The sequence below is a fragment of the Trichomycterus rosablanca genome, chromosome 7 (assembly GCF_030014385.1).
Source record: "Trichomycterus rosablanca isolate fTriRos1 chromosome 7, fTriRos1.hap1, whole genome shotgun sequence".
NCBI lineage: Eukaryota > Metazoa > Chordata > Actinopteri > Siluriformes > Trichomycteridae > Trichomycterus > Trichomycterus rosablanca.
This window is the reverse complement of record NC_085994.1, coordinates 32,188,395-32,214,288: the sequence shown is the minus strand read 5'-3', so window position 1 is coordinate 32,214,288 and position 25,894 is coordinate 32,188,395. Positions and strand designations below refer to the sequence as shown.

The window sequence follows — 25,894 nt, the reverse complement described above, 5'->3', positions numbered from 1 at the left end:
TGTGAAAAGAGTTTAGCTGCCGGTCAAGATTGGTAAAGAATGACTTAGTTATGGTAATATGCTGAAAAAGAAAAATTTTGGTACTCTGACCATCTTAAATTAACACAGCCCATGATCGATGGGTGTAAGGAAGCCCACCTTAATATGTCCAGTTTAACAATATAGGCAAAAAGGCTGTGTACTAGAGAGTTAATGAAGAAATCTAAACTCTTCCAATCTCTTAAAGAGAAACGATGAACATAGAAACTCTCTAGCTGATGGGTTGCCCAAAAATAATTCACTTTTTTGTGGATTTAATTTGTAGCCTGAGAAATGACCAAACTTGAAATGACCTATCTCCAGAATAGAAGGTAGGGAGGTGACAGGATATGAAATATACAGGAGGAGGTCATCAGCATATAAAGAAAATTTATGCTCCATACCAGAATGGGTAATGCCTTCAAATCACACTTGGCTTCAAAGCCAGAGTGATAATGGCTCTAAAGCTAAAATAAAAAGTAAGGGGGAAAGAGGGCAGCACTGACGGGTCCCTGAAGGTGAAAGGTACAGAAGCAGTTCGGTCAGTATGTAGGATTCGGATCCAGCTAATAAATAAGTGTCAAACCCAAAACTTCTTAAGTTAGATAACAGGTGTATCTGAGGGGGATGAGTAGAGAATATTGAGCAGCCTTCTGGTGTTAAAAAACGGGTATATGATGATTTGAGTATAAAAACAATATGAATTCCCTGACATGTTTGATCTGCTTTCATGTCCTTTCAAGATTCTGTCTGAAAAACCCATTCTTGTAAATATGCAACAGATTTGAAAAAGGGCGAGTCATATAATTAACAACAATCCATATCTAAATCTGTCATCTAGTCTATGGCTAAACTCAAAGCTGTGTACTGGCAACCTTCCTTATGGAAAGAATGAGTACAGAAAGGGATCTTAACATTAGCAGATGTCCACAAACAAGGAAATCTAAAATAATTTGTCCAATTAGTACAACAGTTTGATTTATCTAAATCACAATAATTATTTTTACAGCTATGACATATGTTCAAAGAAACTTTTAAGCAGAGTATTATAGAGAAACAACCTGCGGATTACAGACCTTCTGTAATGTGCCTCATCTAAAGGGGTTTGGCAGTAAGCCATGTTAAGAGTCATGTCCTTCTGCACTGTCATTTTAGCCGGCAGATGGGGCATTGAGGCGCAGATGATTGATGTATTAGTTTCTTTAATCGACAATCACCTGTGCCTGACCATTAGAGTTCATTTACTTTAGGTGGACGTTTTTTATGTATAAGCACAGTTTCCTCCCAGCTTCTGTTATTTCTCTGAACCTGTGATACTGGGCTGCTTGATCTGATCTGGGTTTCTGCTGGTGTGCAATTCCAGCACACTGAACACACTCAGTGTTGCTGTGTTTTGGGCTTTACAACATAACTGCCCTAAAAAAGCCGATGGAGTCAAAGGTGGTGTGAAGTCTTGTTTCATGTCCAAGTTATGTTAAGGCAGCAGCATAGTTAGTCCTGGCTGACATATACTTTGCAGCTTTATTTATTCAAGTTTTATTTAAGAATACTGTTTCTGAGCACTTAAGATAGCTTTTGTATTAAAACCAGGGGCAATTTACTAAACATATACACGTTTTGAATATACAGTATCTCACAAAAGTGAGTACACCCCTCACATTTTTGCAAATATTTTATTATATCTTTTCATGGGACAACACTAGAAATTGAACATGTCCAAATTGTGCCCAAATGTGTCGTTGTCCCTCCCTGGTGTCATGTGTCAAGGTCCCAGGTGTGAATGGGGAGCAGGGCTGTTAAATTTGGTGTTTTGGGTACAATTCTCTCATACTGGCCACTGGATATTCAACATGGCACCTCGTGGCAAAGAACTCTCTGAGGATGTGAGAAATAGAATTGTTGCTCTTCACAAAGATGGCCTAGGCTATAAGAAGATTGCTAACACCCTGAAACTGAGCAACAGCACGGTGGCCAAGATAATACAGCGGTTTTCCAGGACAGGTTCCACTCGGAACAGGCTTCGCCAGGGTCGACCAAAGAAGTTGAGTCCACGTGTTCGGCGTCATATCCAGAGGTTGGCTTTAAAAAATAGACACATGAGTGCTGCCAGCATTGCTGCAGAGGTTGAAGAGGTGGGAGGTCAGCCTGTCAGTGCTCGGACCATACGCCACACACTGCATCAACTCGGTCTGCATGGTCGTCATCCCAGAAGGAAGCTGACGCACAAGAAAGCCAGCAAACAGTTTGCTGAAGACAAGCAGTCCAAGAACATGGATTACTGGAATGCCCTGTGGTCTGACGAGACCAAGATAAACTTGTTTGGCTCAGATGGTGTCCAGCATGTGTGGCGGCGCCCTGGTGAGGAGTACCAAGACAACTGTATCTTGCCTACAGTCAAGCATGGTGGTGGTAGCATCATGGCCTTGGGCTGCATGAGTGCTGCCGGCACTGGGGAGCTGCGGTTCATTGAGGGAAACATGAATTCCAACATGTACTGTGACATTCTGAAACAGAGCATGATCCCCTCCCTTCGAAAACTGGGCCGCATGGCAGTTTTCCAACAATAACGACCCCAAACACACCTACAAGATGACAACTGCCTTGCTGAGGAAGCTGAAGGTAAAGGTGATGGACTAAACCCAATTGAGCACCTGTGGCGCATCCTCAAGTGGAAGGTGGAGGAGTTCAAGGTGTCTAACATCCACCAGCTCCGTGATGTCATCATGGAGGAGTAGAAGAGGATTCCAGTAGCAACCTGTGCAGCTCTGGTGAATTCCATGCCCAAGAGGGTTAAGGCAGTGCTGGATAATAATGGTGGTCACACAAAATATTGACACTTTGGGCACAATTTGGACATGTTCACTGTGGGGTGTACTCACTTATGTTGCCAGCTATTTAGACATTAATGGCTGTGTGTTGAGTTATTTTCAGAAGACAGTAAATCTACACTGCTATACAAGTTGTACACTGACTACTCTAACTTATATCCAAGTTTTATTTCTATAGTGTTGTCCCATGAAAAGATATAATGAAATATTTACAGAAATGTGAGGGGTGTACTCACTTTTGTGAGATACTGTATTTTCTTAATTAAATTTCATTTATGCTTAGAAACACATATTTCCATGTTTTTATTCTAAGTAAAAAGATTACATTTACTCAGTGTGTAAGTAAAAGGTGGATATATGCCATAGAAGTATATTAAATAAAAACAAAAAGTGGTTAAATTACTGATTCACGATGCTTGGTTCTCGCAGTGGTCTATAACGCCCTCCTACCACCACTGAAATCCAGATCTGAATTTCAGCTGTGCTATCAGCCAGCCAGGCATCTATACATACATGACTGGCTATGCCCTGCAGTGGTTTGGCACTTTGTCTAGTGTATTTTTGCCTTGCTTCTAGTGTTTCTCGGTGGAGCCAAGCCTGCCGCAACCCTGACCAGATACGGTGGTTGATGAAAATGACATGACATGCCCCATTTCACAATTATATGACATGTATAGTTGTGTAGTCATGCTCACAAGAAATAATTCTTGTATTTTAATCTCTTTACATACTCATCTGTCTATCAGAAAATCAGGGAGGATTTTAATATCATGGACATCATTTTAGAGCTAAGAAGACAGCGACCAGCGGCTGTTCAGACTAAGGTAGAATCAAATGATTATTTATTTAAGTCAGAATTTTTGTCACTTCTGATAAAATCATGGTACATTATCTATAGGTCAGATATATGATATTTTTGTGTTCATGCAGGAGCAGTATGTGTTTGTGTTTCATACTGTGGCTCAGATCTTTGAGAAGGTCTTGAAAATGCCTTCAGACACTACCCAAAATCGGAACAAGGTAGGTTTTTTAAACATGTTGGCAATTAAATTGATTATAGTTGTATTTTCTATTGTATACTATATACTATATTGAGTTAATTCAAACCTGCACCACATTGCTAACCAAGAACATAAAGAAAAATGAGATCACTTACACTTTCTATGGGTGGCACGGTGGCTCGAAGTGTAGTCCCACAGCAAGAAGGTTCTGTGTTCTGGCAGCTCCAGTTTCCTCCCACAGCAAAACATGCAGTCAGGTTAATTGGAGACACTGAATTGCCCTATAGGTGAATGGGTGTGTGTGTGTATGTGTGTCTGCCCTACGATGGACTGGCACCCTGTCCAGGGTCTTACTGTGTGTCTTGTGCCCATTGAAAAGCTGGGATAGGCTCCAGCCCCCCCATTGAATAAGTGGTTAAGAAAGTGAGTGAGTACACTTTCTATAATTCTTGTGGTATCTACTCCTACCACCCTTCTCTGAGGCCTTTAGACTATTCAGTCTCCAGCAGCTACATAGTTTTACAACACCAAATCAGAAAAAGTTGGGACAGTATGAAAAATGCTTGTGTTTCTTACATTTACTTTGCGTTTTATTTCATTGTAGACAGTATAAACCCATGATATATGTTTTGTCTGGTCAACTTAATTTCATATGTTAATATACATCCATTCTTTCATTTCAAATCTGCAACACCAAAGTTTCAAAAAAGTTGGGATGGTAAAGAACTTGTTGCCATTTGTAATTAATTGGGCTAGACTGTACAAGAGGGGCAGACACACACATAGATGTTAACAAAAAGTATTTAATAATAACAAAAGATGCAGGTTTTTACACAAGACAAACACATGAACTAAGCTAAATGCTAAACTAAATGCTAATCACTAAGCTAAACATACAAGAATCCTATACCCTAAGCTAAGCTAACAATACATAAACAACACTAACTCTTAACATAGACAAAGGCATGACAAAGGGCATGGACAAACCTGACAAACATTAACAAACATGAGCAAACAGAAGCTGACAGGAACTAACTGACTGACAGACAGACAGACAGACCAATATCACTAGCTAAGTTAAAGTCAAGGAAAACCTTGAAAAACTGACAAGACAGCGTCACATCAAAACAGTCTCCAATGTAGAGTCCCAAGCTCCCTTCTTAAATAACATGAGCTTGTTACCTCAGACAAGGTGCATCTAGTGCTAATTAGAAGGGGACCAATCATAAAAGGGGTGTTGGCTCAGAGACAAAGAGTGCTCCCAGACAGAGGGGTGTGGCATTTAAACAAACTAAAAGCTTAGACAGGCTGGATATGTGACACCATTCCTTCTCACAACAAAGTGTTTCAGGTGTTATTCTGTCTTGTTCTTCCTGCAAACACATCTTAATGTGTGCATCAGTAAGGGTAGCAAGTACCTTAAACACCTCTTACAACACATACAAAGACTTATAATGAGGAAAGTAAGACAGAAGTCAGCAGTCAAAACTAGCTCAAACATAAAGCCATGAATAAATCAAGACCTGGAAATCCTAAAATAAGGTGAAGGTGCATGCGTGGTCTAGCCAATCATCTGACTTGAATCACGTTTAAAAAAAATGAATAGGACAAACTTGATCAGGTGGTTCTGTGGTGAAAACGCTAACTTCCCTGGGGGGGGATGGATGAACAGCTTAGCCATTGTCAGTAAGCTCTCAGCACCACTCCTAAGCCCAATTAAAATAAAGAGGGTTGTGTCAAGAAGGGCATCTGGCATAAATAACTGTGCAAAATCAGGTATGCAGACCAGAATGAGCCACAGTGTTAACCCCTAAATATAGGAGTAGCAGAATGAAAGCACTGGATATGGATACCATTTTTCCTAGTAATTTCCTAGTAATTAACATATCTCTGTTTATGCTTTCTGTATGAACACATTTTTGTTCACATTTATACGTTTATAAGCGAGGTATTAGGTGTGTATTAAGTATTAACAATAAAATGGGTTGAATACACTAAAAGAACCCTGATTCTTGAACCGGTTCTGTTCAGGATTCTTTGAACCTTGGTGTTTTTTAGAGAACCAAAGCGAGTTTCCACCAGTTTTTGGGAACTAACAACGGTGGGCGTTACATAAAGAAAGTAAAGAGTGGTAACGTTTTTATGCAAAAAGCATCGCTTAACTATTGGTGATAAGAAGACGAGGACGTGTTTGTCGCAGTTGTTGTTTTCTTTAGTGCATTCATGTGAGAAGCGTTTCGCACCTCGCTCTCACTGCGACCCTCGGCGCGAATAGCCGATATGCTCAGCGCTCGGCTTGAGCATTAAAACATCACTAAAGTTCCACGTCAAGAACATCCATCAAGTCCACTGTAAAATACAATACATACACCGATCATCCATAACATTAAAACCATCTCCTTGTTTCTACACTTACTGTCCATTTTATCGGCTTCATTTACCATAAAGGAGCACTTTGTAGTTCTACAATTACTGACTGTAGTCCATCTGTTTCTCTGCATGCTTTGTTAGACCCCTTCCATGCTTTCTTCAATGGTCAGGACTCTCCCAGGACCACCATAGAGTAGGTATTATTTGGGTGGTGGGTCATTCTCAGCACTGCAGTGACACTGACATGGTGGTGGTGTGTTAGTGTGTTGTGATGGTATGAGTGGATAAGACACAGCAATGCTGCTGGAGTTTTTAAACACCTCACCGTCACTGCTGGACTGAGAAAAGTCCACCAACCAAAAATATATCCAGCCAACAGTGCCTGTAGGCAGCATCCTGTGACCACTGATGAAGGTCTAGAAGGTGACCAACTCAAACAGCAGCAATAGATGAGCGATCGTCTCTGACTTTACATCTACAAGGTGGACCAACTAGGTAGGAGTGTCTAATAGAGTGGACAGTGAGTGGACATGGTATTTAAAAACTCCAGCAACACTGCTGTGTCTGATCCACTCATACCAGCACAACACACACTAACACACCACCACCATGTCAGTGTCACTGCAGTGCTGAGATGATCCACCACGTAAATAATACCTGCTCTGTGGGAGTCCTGACCATTGAAGAACAGGGTGAAAGCAGGCTAAAAAAGTATGTAGAGAAACAGATGGACTACAGTCAGTAATTGTAGAATGTAAAAGTGCTTCTATATGGTAAGTGGAGCTGATAAAACTCAAAATTTTTCTAAATCTCTAAATCTCTGTTATTACTGGTTATAAGTGCTCTGTACTGCTGAAAATCATCACAAGTGCGTTCGTACTTTCTGGGTCACTTTTACCACATCATATCACACAGTTCCCAGAATTGCAGCGTCAAGCTCCGTACGAAACTACAGAACATCTCATGTGAAAGCACCCAAACCCCTACACTGTGACACACCCACAGATGACGTCACGGTTCGCACTGAAAAACCAAGTATTCTGTGGTGCCAGATTAGAATGCAAGTTCGCTGTCTGGAACCTCTTTTTTTCAGTTCGCAAACCGAAACGGGCTCCGTTCCATGTCGGTGGAGAAGGGGTACTAAATATGCCTTTTTGTAGATGTTTCTTAAAACACCAATATCCTTGTAAATTGACTTGCTAACATATTTCCACCTGTTTATGCTCATACACTATACTGCCAAAAGTATTCGCTCGTCTGCCTTCATACACATATGAACTTAAGCGACGTCCCATTCTTAATCCATAGGGTTTAATATGATGTCGGCCCACCTTTGCAGCTTTAACAGCTTCAACTCTTCTGGGAAGGCTTTTCACAAGGTTTAGGAGTGTGTTTATGGGAATTTTTGACCATTCTTCCAGAAGCGCATTTGTGAGGTCAGACACTGATGTTGGACGAGAAGTCCTGGCTCGCAGTCTCCGCTCTAATTCATCCCAAAGGTGTTCTATCGGGTTAAGGTCAGGACTCTGTGCAGGCCAGTCAAGTTCTTCCACACCAAACTCGCTCATCCATGTCTTTATGGACCTTGCTTTGTGCACTGGTGCGCAGTCATGTTGGAACAGGAAGGGGCCATCCCCAAACTGTTCCCACAAAGTTGGGAGCATGAAATTGTCCAAAATCTCTTGGTATGCTGAAGCATTAAGAGTTCCTTTCACTGGAACTAAGGGGCCGAGCCCAACTCCTGAAATACAACCCCACACCATAACCCCCCCGTCCACCAAACTTTACACTTGGCACAATGCAGTCAGACAAGTACCGTTCTCCTGGCAACCGCCAAACCCAGACTCGTCCATCGGATTGCCAGATGGAGAAGTGCGATTTGTCACTCCAGAGAACTCCAGAGTCCAGTGGCGGTGTGCTTTACACCACTGCATCTGACGCTTTGCATTGTGCTTGGTGATGTAAGGCTTAGATATAGCTGCTCTGCCATGGAAATCCATTCCATGAAGCTCTATACGCTCTGTTCTTGAGCTAATCTGAAGGCCACATGAAGTTTGGAGGTCTGTAGCGATTGACTCTGCAGAAAGTTGGCGACCTCTGCACACTATGCGCCTCAGCATCCGCTGACCCCGCTCTGTCATTTTACGTGGCTACCACTTCGTGGCTGAGTTGCTGTCGTTCCCAATCGCTTCAACTTTAATACCACTGACAGTCGACTGTGGAATATTTAGTAGTGAGGAAATTTCACGACTGAACTTGTTGCACAGGTGGCATCCAATCACGGTACCATGCTGGAATTCACTGAGCTCCTGAGAGCGACCCATTCTTTCACAAATGTTTGTAGAAGCAGTCTGCATGCCCAGGTGCTTGGTTTTATACACCTGTGGCCATGGAAGTGATTGGAACACCTGAATTCAATGATTTGGATGGATCAGTAAATACTTTTGGCAATGTAGTGTATATCAAAAATCCCTGACATTCAGATTAGCACTGTAAACCAAAAAAGTATGAGTTTTACTCACTCTAGGGGCACTCGGGGTGCTCGGGTGGCACAGCAGTGGCACAGCAGTAAATCATGCTAGCCTAACAGAGCATCAGGAAGGGCATCCGGTGTTGAAACTGTGTCAAATTAGGTATTCAGAACAGAATGATCAGCTGTGGCAACCACTAAACATGAAAGCAGAAGAAAGAACAATATTAAAATAAGAGTTTCCACTTTTTATTACATTTGTCCTATTTTACATAAACAGTGGAACACTGTTGGTTTAAAGGTCCAACTGTCTTCCTGTTGTTTACACCATGTATTATTGTTTAGTGTCAGTATGGAGAAAATGTCATTTCTGTCTGTTTACTTCTTAGTTTTTGCTGCATGAGTGGTCATAGCCGACATCCCCTTGCATGTCAGTTATTGTGTCTCTTTACTTCCTCATCTTTATTTGTAGCGCTTGTTTAAATAAGATCTGCAGCAGGAAACTTTCTCACCCCGTTCTTCCCCTATGCAAATACTAAAGCTGCCAGTTAAGCAACACCCAGACAGATTGCTCTTTTTTGTTCAGCGCTGCTCACAAGAGCTCTTTTACATCCTTTATCTCTGTTCATTTCACTGTGTATTTTCTGTAGGAGTCGCAGTCTTTCTACATTAATGCGGCGCCACCAAAGCCAGCGCTGAGGTTACACTCCACCGGTGGTAGTGGCAACGACCATAAAACAAGGTAATAAATCCATTTTTTAAAATATTATATTAAAGACATTTTATGTTGATTAAAGTTTGAATTTTGTTATATTTATATTTAGGTACACTGGGTAATATTTTATTGTTGTAACTATTGCAGTTAGGATGAATATCTTGTAAGCATAGAATTGATAAAACAATGTCATTAAATGAACTGCAAAAAAACTGATTTCATAACCGTCCCTCTTGCTAGTCATGTAGTACACACCCCAAGAGTCTTTCAATCCACCGTCTTGCTTACAATAATATTTTATGGCAGACTCCTTGGTTAAATGACTAACATCCTGTGATTCTGTGGTTGGAAGGCACACATTATGTCACTCCAGTTTTCTTACCTACAACCAGAGCAAAAATAGTAACCCCTGTGCCTTTAAATTATTTTTTGCTTGTTGTTGTATAGACTTTATTTGAGTAAATACATGCATATAATGCATTTTGTCAATAATCTTAATTTTTTTTAGCTATACGTAAGTGTAAGTTGTGTATTACAATACAGTGGTACCTTGAAACTTGACGTCAGTTGGTTCTGGGAGTGGTGTCGAGTTTAAAAGGCGTTAAGTTTCAAGGTATTTTTTTCCTATAAGGATGTATGGGAAACCTGTTAATACGTTCCATGGTCCCGTGGAACTGCATATATTTTAGGCTAATGTAAAATAATGGGGTTGTTTTTGACACTTATACACTGAAAATAACACAAATATAATATAAAACCACTGAAATACAACTGAAAAACACTCACTCACTCACTTTCTTAACCGCTTATCCAATTAGGGTCGCTGGGGGGTGCTGGAGCCTATCCCAGCTTTTCAATGGGCACAAGGCACACAGTAACACCCTGGACGGGACGCCAGTTCATCGCAGGGCAGACACACATACACACAAACACACCCCTTCACCTATAGGGCAATTCAGTGTCTCCAATTAACCTGACTGCATGTCTTTGGACTGTGGGAGGAAACCGGAACTCCCGGAGAAAACCCATGCAGACACGGGGAGAACATGCAAACGCTGCACAGAAAGGACCCGGACCGCCCCTCCTGGGGATCGAACCCAGGGCCTTCTTGCTGTGAGATGACAATGCTACCACCAAGCCACCGTGCCGCCCCATTTGAAAAACAGTTAAATGCAATAAAACCTGCACATTATTTTTACTTCTTTATTGTTTCCTTAATCTTGGAATACCGTATTTCTTAGTGAGTTCAGTAAGGGTACATTCCCATGAGAAGCAGTACAATAGCTTTTGTGCTGACTGTGCTGTTATTTCCTATGGAGTGTGGCAGTGCACAAAGCCTAACGTGACGTTTTAAAACAAAGAGTGAGTAATTTCATTAGTGGAGAGAACTTATGAGCAGTAATAATTAAGAGAGGTTTAGTTTTTCTATGTCGTTCTTTTAATACATTAAGTCACATTAATCTTTTTTTAACTATAAGTATTTTAGACTCTCTGAGAAAAGCTGATTATCACAATTTCTCAGCACCCCAAGCTATAACACAAGTTTAAAAGTGAAGCACTTTGATGACGTTTTACCACACCGCTCCAGCCAAGCGCTGAACAAAACAACAGTCGCACACACGTCGAGTTTAAGGTAAACGTCGAGTTTAAGGGTACAAATTTCTCGACAAAGGCATTGAGGCAAGATTTTGACGTCGCGTTACAAGGTACTACTGTATTTAAATTTGCATGTCAGCATATACAGCATCCTAACATAACATTTATTACAGTCAATAATGACAATGGAGTGGTGGCTCAAGGGTTAAGGTACTGGACTAGTAATCAGAAGGCCCAGCACAACTACAGTGTCTTTGCTGGATCCCGGAGCTAGACTCTTAACCCTCAATTAGCTACAATTGTAAGTTGCTCTGGATTAAGGTGCCTGCTTAACTAACAGTTTACAAATAGAAACTGTTTTATGGAACAAAACTCTTTATAACTGTTCAACTGTATTTTTATTTAGCATTGTCAGGAAAGAACAAGTGTTAAACCACTTTTAGTTTCATTATGTCTGTAAAAGCAGTGATTTTGAAATCCCTTGATGGTCTGCACACTATGTTGGATTTTGATTTTTAATTAACATTATCGCCATTTTACCAATTAATCAACACTTCATCGCCTATAATGACGAAGTTAATACATTAGTTTTTCAAATAAAGATTAATTACAAATGAAACACTGAAATATCTGATTCACAAAAGTATTCACACCCTTTGCTGTGGTACTTAGAATTAGGGTCAGGTATTTATTGTATTTATTATTTATGAGATGTACCCGGAACTCATTTGGACAGGTCCACCTGTTGCACTTTTAACAGATTAAACATGTTTTGGAAAGGCACACACCTGGCTTTATAAAGGTCCTTAATTTAAACTGCATTGTTAGGTCAAAAACCAAGCCATTATGTCCAAGTCTGGGGATCTGTGTGGATCAAACTGTGCCCAGGCATAGATCATGGCACTGATATAAAACAAAATAAAAGAGTTTAGTCAAAGCTTGGCACAACCATAAATTTTCCTAGACCTAACTGTCTGGCCAAATTAGGCATCCAGGCAGGAGAGGCAGTTGGTCAGGAATGTAAGGAATAAGCCCACAGTCACTTTCACTTTTTAAAAGTTCTGTTTTGAGATAGGAGACAGCCTCCAGAAATCAGGCCTTTTTAGGAGTGCGGCAAGACAGAAGCCATTGTTAAGTCAAATTAATGTAATAGCCCAGTTAGAGTTTGTAAAATGGCATGTAAGGGAACTTTGCAAGATCTCTGGTGTGATGAAAGATGAAAACTGAACTCTTTGGGTAGAACCATATGTTTTAGGTCTGTTGACAAAATGCACATCACCTGGCCTCACTAATACCATACCCACAGTGAAACATGGTGGTGGCAGTATCATGCTAATGGACTGCCTCACAGCAGTAGGGACAAGGAGACTGCTAAAGATTTAGGAACGGAAGCAGACTTGCAGCTATAATTGCTGACTAAGGGGCTTCTGCAAAGTACTGAATTCTTTTTTATTTTTATTTAATTTTTAACAAACTCTAAAAAGATGTTTTACTTTGTCATTATGGGTGATGGTGATATGTATAGATTGGTGGGTAAAATAGAATTATATTCATTCAAAACACAACTGCAAAAAGTCAAGAGGTCTGAATACTTTAATTTTATACACAATATTTTTGGCATTGTGCTTATTAATATTAAGAGCAAATAATTAACAAACCAAAAATGTTTTAAAATAATTATAAAAATTATAAAATACAGTTAATAAAAAAGTTATTGGGCAAATTACACCTAGTTTTTAGTTTTAAAAAGTGTTGCTATTGATTGAGAAGATCATATGCTACAACTAGCAATCATGGTAAAAGTGATGGTGTAAGTTTTCTGGACACACTGAACAATAAGCAATGAACTGCACTGCAATCATCTCCATGCATATCAGCCCACGCAAAACACTAAAAAAGCTTAAAGATGTTACAAACACTATAATTTGCGCATAGGTATAGAGTATAAAGGTTGGAGCAATGAAATTTGGGGTTGCTTCTCTGCCAGTGGCACTTATACATTGTTATTGGAAGCATTGATGTCATGATTTATAGCATTTAGCTAATGCTTTTACCCAAAGCAGCTAATCATTGTTACTAAATATAGGGCAAGCAATTTAGGGTTAAGGGTCTTACTCAGGTGCCCAAAAAGGTTATACTGTCATTGGTGGGGCTTGAACCAGCAAATTTTTTGATTACTAGGCCAGTACCTTTTCCACTGACTGTGAACTATTAGCCAGTAATTACTTTAAAGAGAAGATGAACATTTCAACAAGAAAGCAACCCCAAATGCACAACCAAAATAATTCAAAAAAGTTAAAGGTGCTTGCATGGCTTAACCTCTCATATATTTAAGCCCATTAGTAATGTTTAAAAGATAACCCTAATAGTCTATTAGATAGACTCCCTATAACAGTTTGTCAGGAGTAATGGGTCTAAGTTGAACCAAAATGCTGCTAAAAGCTAAATATTCCCTACTATAAATGATTTGAAGCTGTATTTATCAATAATGACCTTGCATATGTGTAAATTTAAAGTGGATATATGCAGGCAAGTATGTACTGTATATTAAGTTACAAAAACAAAAGTGATGAAAGCTTGTTTCCCCCTTATGGTTTGTGGAAGATGCAATAAAAAATTGGATATTTATATAGCTTTTTACTCAGATTGTAACGAATGGGCTAAGAAGTGACGAGGGGGCGGACACATACGCAGAGATGTTTAACAATACGTTTAATAATAACAAAAGACACAAGACAAGACACACAAACACATGACCTATGCTAAATGCTAAACTATACTAGACCCTAAGCTAACACCAAGCACTAAAGCTAACAAATTCTAAAGCTACACATTAACTGACTAACACAAAACATGACAAACACTAAACAAGACTTCTAAACATGAGCATGAGCATGAGCATGAGCATAAACAAGAACAAGCGCATAAGCAGAGCAATGAAAGTTCTCAAACTATAAATCATGACAACCATAACAAACAAAAAGCATTACACAGTCAAAATAGCCTACGCCGAATGATCCACAGCTGCTCCCTTAAATGCCCTGAGCATTAACCTGAAACAAGGAGCAGCTGTGGATCATTAGCTTCACTGACCAATCATTACAAAGAAACCAAAAACAAACCCGCCTCCAACATTCAATCTCTTGCACCTTTATTTACCTGACAAAGTGCAAAGAAAAGACTACCAATATTTTTTTAAATAATTAAAAAAAAATTAATTAAATAAAGGGTCAAGGTTCAATTAACAAATCACAGATTATTGCTTTCATTTCATTTGAAAAAAAAATTTTCACTGCATTTTACAAACTAAAATAAAATGATAAACATTGAGTGCCTTTAATTTTAGCTTTTGGTTTAACAAAACAATCCTCAAGTAGTAGGATAATTCAGTCAGATTGAGAAATAGATTAGAATTGAGATTAGTACTTCTGCTTTATCAGAATTTAGAAGAAGGAAGTTTTATTCATCTGACAAAGCTTTCATTTTGTGTAACTGAGCAGCTTTAATCTGTTCAGCACCTTTATTAAAAGTAAGTCAATGTTTTGTTTGTGGTTTACATATCCCAGAGCCTATAAATAAAGTGTGAATAATAACACCCCCAGAACAGACCCTTGTGGGACACCATATTGTTCCCTTTTATGCTCTAAAGATTCTCCATTATTGCTAACTAATTTATAATGGGTAGATTTACACCAGGAAATAACTGGTCTGTTTAAGCCTTGTTTGTTAGACACTCGGGGACTGAAAGGGCTCAGAGCAGCTGCTTATTTTAATTTGCATAGTCTGACTAGAACTGAAAAGCTCTGTCTATAGAGCCATAAACTGCCCCAGAACATTATTTCTTACATTATATCTCACCAGCCTTTACATCTGGCACAGAGGTGTCTATCTGTAGCATTATCACAGTATCTACCAAGTCTAAATTTGAACTTATAAGAAATACATATACACTATAGGGACGAAAGTATTGGGACTCCCCTTTGTGTTATGGAATTCATGTGTTTCAGCCACAACAATTAATAACAGGTGTAATAAATTAATTATACTGTATAAAGGAAGTAATATGCATCCAGCTTTGCGGCAACAGTTTGGGAATGTCCCTTCCCATTCCAGCATGACTGTGTCCTGTGGACAAAGCAAGGTCTACAAGACATGAAGAAAAGCTTGGTTTAAGGAAACTCCAACTCCTGAACAGAGCGCCGACCTCAGCCCTGTTGAACAGCTTAAGAATGAACTGGAACATCAATTGAGGCTTTCTTGACCAACATACAAATGCTTGTCTTGTGTCTTGTGAGAAGCCTTCTCTTCTGCTGTTGTGAATAGCTTACAACAGCAGAACTAAAAGAACATTGACAGCAGAACATTGACAAATCTTATTGTATTTTGTAAATACAAAAAACCAATAGAATGTTATGCATGCCACATCTTTGCAAGCAATTATGGGTCGTGGTTCGCCAATTTATGTCAAACTTTGTGAGAGAATTGACCGTCAGTTCAAAGACAATGTTTCTCAGTGCAAGACTGCAAAGAACATAGGTCTTTCACCATCTACAGTTCATAATATTGTGAAAAGATTCAGAGAGTCAGGGGGAAAGTGTGGATATCGCTGATGAGTGTGCATGACCATCTAACCCTCAGCCAGTACTGTTTAGGGAAACCATTATGGACCTAGTCACATGGGATCTGGGGTGCAACCTGAGTGTGTGTGCTTAACTGGCCTGTCTGCAGTCCAGATCTGTTTTCTATTAAAAATGTATAGCACATTATGAGGAGAATCAGACAACAGTGACCACAGACTGTTGAGCAGCTCAAGTATAAAGCAAGATATAAGGTATATAAGGTATAATTAAAAGAAAAGGTGATGTAACCTAGAGGTAAACGTGCCTGTCCCAGCTTTTTTTGAAGTGTGTTGCAGGTATCAACTTCTAAATTAGTTTAAATGTAACAAAGAGTTAAGTTAATCACTGAAAACACTAAATATATTTTCTTTGTCTCTTCCTGTTAAATAAAGGTTCAAATTACAGATTTCTTTTTATTGCATTTTTAGAAAGTGTCCCAACTTTTCTGAAAATGTATTAAAAAATGTCTAATATTAATCATGATTACATATACCGATGAGCCATAACATTAAAACCATCTCATGGTTTCTACACTCACTGTCCATTTTATCAGCTCCATTTGCCAAATAGAAGTACTTTGTAGTTCTACAATTACTGACTGTAGTCCATCTGTTTCTCTGCATACCGTTTTAGCCTGCTTTCACCCTGTTCTTCAATGGTCAGGACCCCCACAGGGCCACTACAGAGCAGGTATTATTTAGATGGTGCATGATTCTCAGCACTGCAGTGACACTGACATGGTGGTGGTGTGTTAGTGTGTGTTGTGCTGGTATGAGTGGATCAGACACAGCAGCGCTGCTGGAGTTTTTAAATACAGTGTCCACTCACTGTCCACTCTATTAGACACTCCGACCTAGTTGGTCCACCTTGTAGATGTAAAGTCAGAGACGATCGCTCATCTATTGCGGCTGTTTGAGTTGGTCATCTTCTAGATTTTCATCAGTGGTCACAAGACACTGCCAATGGAGCGCTGTTGGCTGGATATATTTTTGGCTGGTGGACTATTCTTAGTCCAGCAGTGATAGTGAGGTGTTAAAAAACTCCAGAAGCTGCTGTGTCTGATCCACTCATACCAGCACAACACACACTAACACACCACCACCATGTCACAGCAGTGCTGAGAATGACCCACCATCCAAATAATACCTACTCTGTAGTGGTCCTGACCATTGAAGAATCGGGTGAAAGCAGGTTAAAAAGCATGCAGTAAAACAGATGGACTACAGTCAGTAATTGTAGAACTACAAAGTGCTTCTATATGGTAAGTTGAGCTGATAAAATGGACAGTGAGTGTAGAAACAAGGATGTGATCATAATGTTATGCCTGATCGGTGTATATTTTTCTCTGTACAGAAATCCTCCTTCTCTCCATCCACGACCCTCTTATCCTCCTCCATCCAGAACCATGAACGACACGTACGCCGTTGTAAACAAGACCAAGAACCCCACACCTCAGCCTCTTCACCAATATGATAACGAGAACCTACCCAACCTGAAAAAAACAACAGATGATCTGTACAGCATCGTAAAACCAAAAAACAGGCCTGCAGGTAACAGACCTGTCAGCGCCATGCCAGTTTATGCCCGTCCAGTGCCGTCCAGGGAATCGGGGTCATCCGGGATAAATCTTGGAGGGTATGAATCACTCTCAGGTGAGGAAGAACATCATTTTATGTCTTCATATTCTGGGGAAACGTTAGCTTTCTGTTTTGAACGTTGGTGTTTGATATAAAACCAAGTGTAAAAATGAGATGCTAAAGCTGATAAAACTACAGGAAGTCACAGATAAGTTGGGGAACTGTATGTGCTATTCAGGAACTGACTTTGTATCTGATAACAAACCAAAATGTACATTAGACTAAGGTTCCTCTAGCAAAAAGAAAATACCACCCCAAATCAGATAAAGTTGGGACGCTATGAAAAATGCATATAAAAACACAGAGTTTCTTACAATTACTTTGACATTTATTTCACTGCAGACAGTTTGAACCCAAAACAAAATGTTTTGTCTGCTCAACTTCATTTCATTTATTAATATACCTCCATTCCTGCATTTTAGACCTGCAACACATTCCAAAAAAAGTTGGGACAGGGGCAATTTAGGGCTAGTAATGAGGTAAAAAAAAAAAAAAAAGATTGGAAGAGTTTTACATATTTACCCCTCTACAGTGCATAATATCAATAAACTATTCAAGGAATCTGGAGGAATTTCAGTACGTAAAAGGCACCTGTAATCTCCAAACCCTCAGACGGCACTGCATCAAGAACCGTCATTCATCAATAGCTGATATAACCACATGGGGAAGGGATTATTTTGCCAAATCTTTACAGTTACATTTACAAATGGCACTTGAAACTTTACTGTGCAAAAAAGAAGCCTAATGGTAACCATGTGCAGAAGCAGCATGCGTTAGAACACGTTCATCTTGAAGACGAGTTTGTTCAGAATCAGCTACTTATCACAAATCGACTCGATTTTGTTAACTTAACTCATACGTTCCCGGAGCGTCAATGCATTTACCCGCAGACGCTGAGCGTCTCTTTGCTTCTATGGGGCTGCATGGGCGGGACTTCGAAACTCGCCGGTCATTGGATAAATGCCACGATTTTGTCCCGCCCCCGGACGCTGAGCATCTCTGGGGGTGAATGGGGCTGTGGGCTGTGAGTGTATAAGACACAGCAGCGCTGCTGGAGTTTTTAAACACCTCACTGTCCCTGCTGGACTGAGAATAGTCCACCAACCAAAAATATCCAGCCAACAGCGCCCTGTAGGCAGCGTCCTAAAACCACTGATGAAGGTCTAGAACAGGGGTTTTCAACCTTTTTGGACATGCGCCCCCCTTCGTGTGCCAACCGTGAACTTGTGCCCTCCCTCCCCCAACTTGCGCCACCACCGCACAGAAATCATTGAGTAAGCTTCTGACAAGCTAAAAGAACGTAATTAATGTTGTGCACATTATATAATTTTGCTGATTGAAAATATTATTTTAAAAAGATAATACAGTCCGACGCCATCTGAGCCGATTCTATCAGCACATTATATAAATTCGTGGTTCACTTTGGTAAATCATAAGCGGTTCTTGCTTTTTGATGCAGAAAACGTTACTTCACAGAGTCAAGCATAGACAAAAGTTCATCAATTACTAAGTTGGTTAGTTCGGGATCATCTGCTCTGACTGAAAATGTTTAGCTCCACAGGCAGAACGACTCTGACTCGGTTACCGCTCTGTGGTAATACTCAGTATAATTAAGCCTGAGCTTTTTAAAGTAAACGAGTCACACAAAATGTTATTTAGTAGTTGGTGTTTATTTACAACCGCAACATTCATTATAACAGTAAACACGGAGAAATGACTGAGAAAAGAAACTTACGCTGCGCTTAAAATGAATTGACTCCCGAGTCACTTATAATCGATACTGTGAACAGAGCGTCTCTCTTAAAGACACACACACATCTTATAACAGCGGTCGTTGCTTTTGACACCGGTTATCTTCGCTGTGAGCTCTATTTTGAAGGTTTTTTTCAGACGGAACTGAATAACATTAAACGTGCGTGTGAGCGTGGTCAGTTAGAGTAATGAAATATGTCTCCCGTGGGTGAAAAATGAATTGCTTTAGTTTTAGAAGTAAAAAAATCTCGTAATGCCACGCCCCCCGGTCAGGCACTCGCGCCCCCCCAGACAAGTAGGTTGAAAACCCCTGGTCTAGAAGATGACCAACTCAAACAGCAGCAATAGATGAGCGATCGTCTCTGACTTTACATCTACAATGTGGACCAACTAGGTAGGAATGTCTAATAGAGTGGACAGTGAGTGGACACGGTATTTAAAAACTCCAGCAGCGCTGCTGTGTCTGATCCATTCATACCAGCACAACACACACTAACACACCACCACCATGTCAGTGTCACTGCAGTGCTGAGAATGATCCACCATCTAAATAATACCAGGCAAACAGGCAGTGGTGGGGCTTGAACCAGTGACCTTTTGATTATTAGTCCAGTACCTTAACCACTAGGCTACAACTGCCCTTTTGGTCATTTAGTGCATTTTAATAGACTGAATAAGCAAAACAAATAATGCTTTTAACTTATTTAGTTATCTATTCATACATCTTTAGTTAGCAGTTTATGCTAAAAGGGTCATGGTAGATCACAATGTCTTTTAAAGAGCACATTTCCCCTCACATACACCTAGAGCCAAATTATAGATGCCAATCTCAAGCTGGGCGGCTCCTCCAGTACTTGTTGCCCCACTGTTCCAAGTTATAATAACTTTTTTAGGCAATTAGGCAAAAGCCTTAAACTAGAATAGACATGTTGTTTCCAGAGGTGTAATATTAGACAAAAGTATTCCACGTAACAAAACTAAACATAGTAGATGTCATCACGTACTTCCTCACCACCTAGTTTTTTATAACTCTGCACAAAGACATGTGTGATTCACACACTGGTTACTATAAGCTTCATTTAACTGCTATCAACTTTTTAACACCTTAATAAAACATTTCTAAGCAACTTTCTGTCTAAAAACAACTCTGTCAGAACATTGTACATGGAACAGTGGTCTCTTTGCCTAAAAAAACCTGACATGCTGACTGCTAAGTGTCACTGATAAAGAGATATAACATACACACTCTGCACAACATCTGCACAACATGAATGAAGCTACTGGAACACAGGCGTTACAATCCACTGTCAAGAAAGCTTGACATTGCTATAGACTTCGAGGCAGCCATGCATGAAATATACCCTATAAAAGATTTGCTAATACAGGACTGTAAAAAGTTAAAATTAGAGCTCTGTGGCTGTGTAATATTATTCTATTTCTTATTTTTTATGTTTGACAGCAGTAACTAGAGCTAGCCCATTACTGCTGGGATCCAGAGCTCATATCCACAATGGTGCTATAGACCAGTCGGCCATCTACTGACTGATATGAAAGGCTAGGCTATGTTTGGGGTGGGGGAGGGCGGCTAAGGCCACGTGCTGTGTTAACATCCTGTTTGGGTTGTGTAACTGCATTGCACCCAGTGATTCCAGGGAAACCGCAACCCTGACCAGGATAAATCTGTGGTAAAACATGAAAAATGTAATAAAATAAGTGATTACTGTTTTTGTTGTGGTTATTATTATTATACAAGAACAATGCCAGGCAACTTCATGTAATAATTATTTGTAATTAACATAATGGGGGTGTTAATAATAAGCACAGCTTTAGTGTAGTTAGCTCAGTATCTGTGTATAGCTTCACTGTAGCTAAGCAAGCTTTTGGGTGATGATGGCCCAGTGGTCCTGGACTACTGATTTCAAGGTCATGGGTTCAAGAACTGCAAAGCCAGCACTGTTTGATTTTATCCTGCCTCAGTAATTTTGAATAAAAACATTCACCAAAAGCATAAATAAAATCTAAACTTACAGCAGGGGATCAAAAGTCTGAGCTCACCTAGCAAAAATGGCTCCATTTTGAAATTACACTGATCAGCCATAACATTAAAACCACCTCCTTGTTTCTACCCTCACTGTCCATTTTATCAGCTCCACTTACCATATAGAAGCACTTTGTAGTTCTACAATTACTGACTATAGTCAATGGTCAGGACCACCACAGGGCCACCACAGATCAGGTATTATGTAGGTTGTGAATCATTCACAGCACTGCAGTGACACTGACATGGTGGTGGTGTGTTAGTGTGTATGACAGCACTGGTATGAGTGGATCAGACACAGCAGCGCTGCTGGAGTTTTTAAATACCGTGTCCACTCACTGTCCACTCTATTAAACACTCCTACCTAGTTGGTCCACCTTGTAGATGTAAAGTCAGAGACGATCGCTCATCTATTGCTGCTGTTTGAGTTGGTCATCTTCTAGACCTTCAGTAGTGGTCACAGGATGCTGCCCACAGGGCGCTGTTGGCTGGATATTTTTGGTTGGTAGACTATTCTCAGTCCGGCAGTGACAGTGAGACGTTTAAAAAACTCCATCAGCATTGCTGTGTCTGATCCACTCATACCAGCACAACACACACTAACACACCACCACCATGTCAGAAAGGGGGCTAACAAAGCAAGCAGAAGAACAGATGGGCTACAGTCAGTAATTGTAGAACTACAAAATGGACAATGTATGTAAAAGCAAGGAGGTGGTTTTAATGTTATGGCTGATCGGTGTATATAATCAGCATAAAACTGTTTGACTTTAATCTTTAATAACACGGACTGCACAAGTGTGTGCAAAATCTCATGTTCTGTGTTATCTCAGCATGATTTCACAATACTCTTGTGATGTTAATGAACGCTTGGCTTTCTCGGTCCTCAAGTGCCCCCTGAAATGCTCATCCTTTTTGGCCTTCCAATAGTTGTTGCAAAGCTTTGAGGTTTGAGATGGTTTTAGACATTTGATGCCAATTGTACCTGTAGCTCAGAAAGTAGCCAATAAGTACACCTCATAAATTGGCAACAGAGTATAAATCGGTCATATTTTATAACAATGGTGGTAATATGAATAAATATCTCACTCTGTGAAAACTGCCATATTATTAACACTTACTTCTGTCTTGCAGACTTCCGGCCAAGAGACTCACAGGTAACGTATGACTTTGCACTTTACACTGTACATAAAAGAATAAGATTAAAAATAGTGCACATTATACAAATTAAGTTGAAATTACAGCTAGTTTAGACTGGTTAAACCTTTATTTCATCCTGTGGTGGAAAAACCTTTAATGAAATACCTCAAAGAAATTGTATTCTTGTCTGCAAAGTAGGATCAGACGACAGAGTATCATATGGAAACTCTGCAAATGCGATAAGCCAGAATGAAAATAATCACCCTTTATACTCCCATCACTGACCTTAAGGACAGTGGAAGATTACATCGTTAGAGATGTCTCAGCTGGAACGTAGGAACTGGTCTAAACTAGCTAGAACTGGGTTTTGGAAGTCATACAATGTAATTGACGCACTTCTTGTCGTGTACACATCCAGTAACATTCCGCTGTAGCAGTATTCCTGCAGTATTGGGATATGACTACTGGAAATCGTGCCCTAAATATATCTACACGTTCTGATTGATTATGTATTTACAGTATACTTCTAGTGTAAATGAACATTTTTCTCCCACGATCCTCATACATAAACTTTATACAGCTGACAAATTAAGGCTCCTCTGCACTTTATTTCATAGATGCATTTCGTACAACCCCAAATCAGAAAAAGTTGGGACAGCATGGAAAATGCAAATAATAAAAACACAGAGTTTCTAACGTTTACTTGCAGGAAATGCAGGAATGAAGGTATATTAACAAATGAAATGAAGTTGAGCAGAAAAAACATGAAATATTTTGAGTTCAAACTGTCTGCAATCAAATAAAAGTCAAAGTAAATGTAAGAAACACTGCATTTTTATTTTATTTGCATTTTCCATACTGTCCCAACTTTTTCTGATTTGGGGTTGTATAGCATACTGCATTTTATTCACCTATTGATGCAGCCAGCCTGACAAACCCAAAATGATTCCTAATGAATCTTAGTTTAATCAGTATAACATACAGTTTATTAACAGCAACTGTTATTAATGCATTTCTATGATTGGTACACCACATTTTGCAGAAGTCACCGAGTCTGCAGCAAACTCACACAAACAGCTTGTTTTACTTTTATTTCACACTTCGAAACTACAAAACACGTTCTTATGGGTCTTCCTGAGGAAGGAAGTTTGAAAGTATCGTTTTTTGTTCAGACTAAGCAGAGAAAAAAACAGACACTGCGGTGTTTTAAATTCATGGGCATTTATGTGAATCACCCTCCATTTGCATAACAGAATTTTTGTCAGAATTTGTGCTCGTCTAGTTAAAAGAGCATTTGTGAGGTCTGGCAAATCCAATTCACTCCAAAGCTGTTCTTTTATATTGGGCTGAGGGTAGGACTTTGGGTTTGGTGTGGAAGAACTGCACAAAGTATAGATTTCTGCTTTCCAATTTCATTTAGCAACTGGATACGCTACTCAGGGTGGGGTGCATCATAATTAGTGGAATGTAGTGCTGGGCGGTATACCAGCTTCAATTATTCGTACGGTCTGAATTTTTCATATACCGCCATACTGTGGCATAGTTTTTTTTACAGCTGCTGTACACTTCAAATATAGGCAGCATTTAGGTCCGTGTTTTTTCGGCGACGTTATGGTTTTTGGCATCAACATTCTGTTTTTACTATGTTGCAGTTTGCACAATAAAAATTGTTTACATACTGCAACTGTTGCATGCATATTCATACCTTCATGAGTCATTTTGTGGGGCCAAGCAAAACTCAAAACCTCCATTATATACTGTATACACAGGATGAAATTAAAATGCTTTATATTCTATGTACTCTTGAAAAAAGAATAAACCAAAGACCTATATAAAATCCCAATGATACAAAAAAATATATATACCGTGAAACCGTCAAAATTCTAAAAAATACAGTGATACAAATTTTTGGCCATACCGCCCAGCCCTAGTGGAATGTGTTATCACTTTATCAGGATGTAGTGCAGGATAGTATACTGAATAAAGAACCTACAAGTCATCTCACCAGAACACACACCTTACCACCCACAGTAAAAGCGTCCCAGTAGTATTAGCATACATTCGCCTGCAACACATCCCTAAAAAAGTTGGCACATGGGCAGTGTAAAACTGTAGATTGTGAATGATAAAAACACCCGTATAGCTTTTTTTTTTTTTATTTGAAGACGTCTGAATCATGTTTTTTTTCTGCATTTCTTACAGCTGCACCCACAGTGCACACAAGAATCCAGTAAGTACTTTACACACATTTGATTATTTTAATGCACTATAACATTGAGGCTCAGCAGTTCTTTTATTCTGTGTATAGTTTGGCATGTTCTCACTATGTCTGAGTGGGTCACTGTGCCCTCTGGGTATACACATTTCCATCTACCTCCCAGACTATGCCAGTAGATGAAATGGCTAATATACATTGCCTCTTTACTACCTTCTGCATGTTTTGGGAAGTAGGAAACCTGGAAAAAACCCACACACAAACATGAACATGCCAAACTTCTCAAAGACAGTAAGCAGAGGTGAGGTGCGTGTGAATGAGATTGGGTTTGAATGCGACATTCTTTTTTAATTCAACACGTGTAATACATATAACTTCCATTAGCCCTATATATAATACATCCCTGCACGTGACATGCACAATTGTTCTAAAAAAGAAATTGTAATGAACATTTTTGGGGGTTGATCCTAATATTTTGGCTGATTGGTGTAAGCTTTCGTCTTTATCAGTATTTCTTTCTGATCTGAACTTGTCACAGGCTTTAAGAAAACTGTAACTTAACAGATTATTCACATTCTTTTTAGAATAAATTATACTCTCTATTAATCCCATAACTTGAATGTAAAACTCAACACCCTCCTATTATGCACTTGAGTGGCTTAGAGATGGGGGGTTGAACGGGTTTTTCATTGCTGCTGTAAGTGCGGCCTCTGCTGGCTGGTCCAGGCACATGCATGAGGGATGGATGGCTCACAGATAGCAGTGCGTGACTTTGTACATGATACGGCTCTCTGCGAGACCTGTCGCTGGGAGGTAAAATGAAACGGCCATCGACATGCTCTCATGTTGGAGAGAGCACAGGATAGCATACATCTCTACTCGGTCAGAGTAAGGGAAGTTACAATTGAGGAATTGGACATGGCTAGGTTGAGAGGACAAGAGAAGAGTGAATGCAATAATGACAACTTAATGAAGCTTTATGTACCAAAGTACTGTAAAGTCCAAGTCTGAAGTCATCTGTTTTTATACAGAGAAACATCTTAAACAGATATATCTATACATAATTATTACGAATGTGAATTATAGTTGTTAAGTAATAAACAATAAACGTTAAGAACAAACCAGTAACAAATATTCGTCCCCTTATTATGGTATAATTGTTTTCATTAAATAAATCTATAGGGGTCAGTGGCTTTTTCATAGGCTTTGAAGAAGTTTAAAAACCACTGATTTAGCTGACCTGTTTTCCATGTGTGTTCTCCTCAGCAGACCAAAACAGCTCTACTGACGATGATTATGAATATGTCTCTGGTCCTGTTATAAAAAGCACCGGCAACAGCATCAGTAACAGCAGCAGTAACATCAGCAGCTACAGCAGCAGCTACAGCAGCAGTAACAGCAGCAGCTACTGCAGCCCAAATGGAATTGGTGAGTCAAATGATTTATCCAATAAATATCAGATTTTTTATCATATTATTAAAGCAATAATGTAAAC

General features: G+C 39.6%; 1 protein-coding gene across 1 annotated transcript in view; it reads left to right on the top strand.

Annotated features, from left to right (window-relative positions):
* Positions 1 to 25,894, top strand: part of ptpn18 (protein tyrosine phosphatase non-receptor type 18) — a 43,212-nt gene that overhangs the window by 14,990 nt on the left and 2,328 nt on the right. The window contains exons 9-15 of the mRNA XM_062998587.1: positions 3,593 to 3,670; positions 3,777 to 3,866; positions 9,338 to 9,429; positions 16,971 to 17,269; positions 22,179 to 22,201; positions 24,387 to 24,414; positions 25,666 to 25,827. Coding sequence (XP_062854657.1) covers positions 3,593 to 3,670; positions 3,777 to 3,866; positions 9,338 to 9,429; positions 16,971 to 17,269; positions 22,179 to 22,201; positions 24,387 to 24,414; positions 25,666 to 25,827 — 772 coding nt within the window. The remainder of the gene's footprint in view (positions 1 to 3,592; positions 3,671 to 3,776; positions 3,867 to 9,337; positions 9,430 to 16,970; positions 17,270 to 22,178; positions 22,202 to 24,386; positions 24,415 to 25,665; positions 25,828 to 25,894) is intronic.